At 42.7% G+C, this 3,523-nt stretch overlaps 1 protein-coding gene across 2 annotated transcripts in view; it reads right to left on the reverse strand.

The window, feature by feature from the left end:
* Nucleotides 1-1,627: 1,627 nt before the first annotated feature.
* Nucleotides 1,628-3,523, reverse strand: part of si:rp71-68n21.9 (kelch-like protein 9) — a 16,702-nt gene continuing 14,806 nt past the window's right edge. The window contains exon 10 of one of the 2 annotated variants that reach the window (XM_036209695.1): nt 1,628-2,899. In XM_036209695.1, the coding sequence (XP_036065588.1) occupies nt 2,403-2,899 (497 nt within the window). In that variant the 3' untranslated portion in view covers nt 1,628-2,402. The remainder of the gene's footprint in view (nt 2,900-3,523) is intronic. The other variant, XM_024260464.2, reaches the window with a different exon arrangement.

The raw sequence follows: 3,523 nt of genomic DNA on the forward strand, positions 1-3,523 counted from the left end.
ACCCCCCCCCCCCCAAAGGGCAGATCCCAGATGCCCAAACATCTTTGAGGAGGGGACTTGGATGAACAAAAAACAAGTCCAGAAGACAGGGCTTCTGCAGCCAGACTGATGTGAGGGCTATTGGAACCCCTCCTGGAACAGACGTGGAGAGGAGCGGTCCCGGTGACTCTCCCCAGGGACAGGACACATGAAGGGGAGCAGTCCCAGCAACCCTCCTCCAGAACCAGAAACAGTCAAGGGGGGGACGAGCGGTGACCATCCTCAGGGACAGGAAGGAGCGGTCCCCGTGACCCTCCTCAGGAACAGGCACATGAAGAGGAGCGGCCCCAGCGACCCTCCACAGGAACAGAATGGATGGCCCTGACAGTCCCCCTCAGGAACGGATAAGATGGATGAAGGCATATGATGAAGACAGCTGCAGGAAACCCCATCTGACATGACGTGGCATTGAGTGGCATGGCATGGAGCGAAAGTTCTCCTGCTGGGTCCAAGATGGTCAGGTCATACTGTCAGGGATGGTAGTGGAGGACCCAAATGCAGGAGACAGGACATGGTGGCAGAAACTCAAAGATTTACTTAATAAACTCAAAACATGACAAAACCAGGAGAAACCAAACCCGTGACGTAACAGAACAGAGCAGATGACCTGACAATGAGAACTGAAAACCAGACACTTAAATACACTGAGGACAATTAACTAAATGAAGACAGCTGTGGATGATTAAACCTGAACATGGTGGGACTGGCAAGGAAAACAGAATATAACAAAACCAGATCTCATGACAGTAGTAGCAAGTGTAATGTCTGATTGAATAAAAATACAGATAATTTTACTGTTGTTGGTGCATCAAATGCAAATTTAATGAACCAAAATAAATCGGAGCTAATGAATGAAGTGCTTATTGACGTCCATTTAATTTCTGTAGGTCAGGACGCACAAAAAGTTGTCAAAATGTTGTAGTTTGACTTCTGGTACTGTCCTTCAAACGTTCTTTATGAGTTAAAGTTTGAGTTTGTTTACTTTATTCTCCTTTACTACTATCTCACCTTTTACTTTACAGTTATTTTTTAAAACTTAAAAACTTTTTCAAAGTTTACTTTAACCAGAGAGCAGCGATGGAGGCGTAAAAGAGCCACATGTGGCTCCGGAGCTGCAGGATACAGATATACATATATTTATAAAAATATAGCTAAATATAAATACCCACGGTTGAATTGGAACAATATATATAGATGAAGTCCAAATCCGTCTAATTATATTTTATGATGGTTTCCTTTCTTTATATATATTTAAAGACTGACGATGTGGTTTATGTGTACAGTTCCTCTATTTGTTTGATATATGTTTTGGTTTTTGTTATGTCCTACACTGAAAAAAGTGAAACATTGGGTCAATTAACATAAGTTCTGTAATTCAAATTATTAATTTATATCGACTCAGAGTTTTAATTTCATGCAAACATTGTTATGTTTTTTTATTTTATACTATTACATTATTTTATATTTTTAAATGTAATAAATTACAGAAGTTTTGTTATTTGATACAATGTTTAATTATTTCATTGCAGTTGTGAAACCTAAAAATAAAAAAGTAAAAAAAAAAGATTAGTTTTCATCAATTTAAAATTTTAAGGTTGATTGTATACTTAACTTAAAAAATTAATTTGATACAAATTAATATTTTTAAATGTAACAAATGACAGAGCTTTTGTTAATTGATTCAGTGATTAATTTCTTACGGTGTATTTTTGATAAAGTGGCAGAAGTTCATCAGAAATTCCCCTCTGAGTTGTATGAAGCAAGCCCCAATTTCAGCTGTTTACACTCTCTCCCTCTAGCTTACAGCCCCCCACAACCCCAAGCTAACGTTAGCGTTGTAACAAAGATGTTCGGATAATGGTGTTGCTATCCAGCCGTCCAGTTTTGATCTGTTCCGATGAAAACAGAGATGCTAATGGATCTATTTTTCTGTGAGTGGATGCATCAGAGTGAAGGAGACTGGTCAAACGATTGTTGTAACCACAAGCTTTTCCAACACCATTTTTCTTATGCTCCTGATTCAACAGGATTATAAAGAAATACTCAGAAACACAATTTTAATCTTCGTTTTTGAATATATGTGTATATATATACAGTATATATATGTCCTAAAACATGAGAAAAAAGCCCCAAGAACATGTTGAAAACACCAAAATCATGGATATTTCAGGTAAAGCACAGACAGTGAGGAGAGGTCTGATGAGGTAAACGTTAGCTCAGATCAACAGCAGTACAGGATGATGAAAAAGCTCCATAAGCTCATGCAGAAAGAGTTTGCTGCACTTGTGTTTGCAGCCCACACACTTCCTGTTTTGTTCTTCTTCTATGACTAAACCGAAACCCCCCACCGCCGCACGCGGTGATCAGCTCTTGGCTGTGGGTAGGGGGCAGTCTTGTATCTGGGCCTCATCCACTGACCCCTCTGGCAGGTGAACAGTCATCGTGCAGGCGCGGATCCCCCCGAGAGGCTCCAGCACGTTGAACACCCGGTCCCACACGTCCTGCTCCGGATCGTACCGCTGCACAATGTCAACCATGCATCTGCTGTTCCAGGAATACCCCCCCACCACATAAATCTGCCCGTTGAACACCGTCACGCCTACGTCGCTCTGGCCCCGCGGCATGGGCGCCACCACCGTCCACTGGTCTGCTTCTGGGCTGTAGTACTCGCAGCCCAGGACGTCGTCGTAGTCACTGGTGCCTCTGAAGTGATTTCCCCCCATGACGTAGAGCCTGTCCCCCACAGTGCACATGCAGTGCAGCCCCCGCAGCTCCACCATGTCGGCCCGCTGGCTCCACGTGTCGGCAACCGGGTCGTAACACCACAGCTCTTTCTGGAAGGTGTCACGCGTGATCCCGCCTGAGAAAACAGAGGAAATGTCAACATCACCCTCTGCTATGAGGAAAGCACAACTGCTGCGAATTATGTTAAAAGAAACGATTAAAAGCAGACAATCATTCCATCTGACTCCTGTCAGAGACAGAGAAGATGAAATGTTTCTATCACAGCACTGCACTGAAGCAGATGTTCATCCGATAAATGACCCACCAAAGACGGCAACAGCTCCATGGAGTGAGGGGCGTCACTTTCCTTCACAAAGCTGTGGTCACATATTGTTCTTCACAGCTTCTCCTTTTGTTAAAATGTAAAGCAGCCACAAACTGTTCACTTCCTGTTGTTAAAGTCCCCCGTCCCAGCTGACATCCGGATCAGAACCATACAGCTGGACATTACCCAGATTGATGGATGTTTTTATGTAGCAGTGGTGAAGATTTACGGTAGTGAGACACAGAGCTATCAGGGGGGATCAGGGGCGGAGCACCAAAAGCCACGCCCCCTCAGAGGAGATTTTGGAAAAAGAGGATTCAGATCAACATGAAAAATGTCTTTTAACATATTTAGGTTGTGGAGTTTTGTTTAAAAACTTCATCATCATAGATAAAATACTACCGGGAACGTTTTTTTTTTTTTTTTTTTTTTTTT

This window comes from Oryzias melastigma, linkage group LG21 (genome assembly GCF_002922805.2).
Source record: "Oryzias melastigma strain HK-1 linkage group LG21, ASM292280v2, whole genome shotgun sequence".
NCBI lineage: Eukaryota > Metazoa > Chordata > Actinopteri > Beloniformes > Adrianichthyidae > Oryzias > Oryzias melastigma.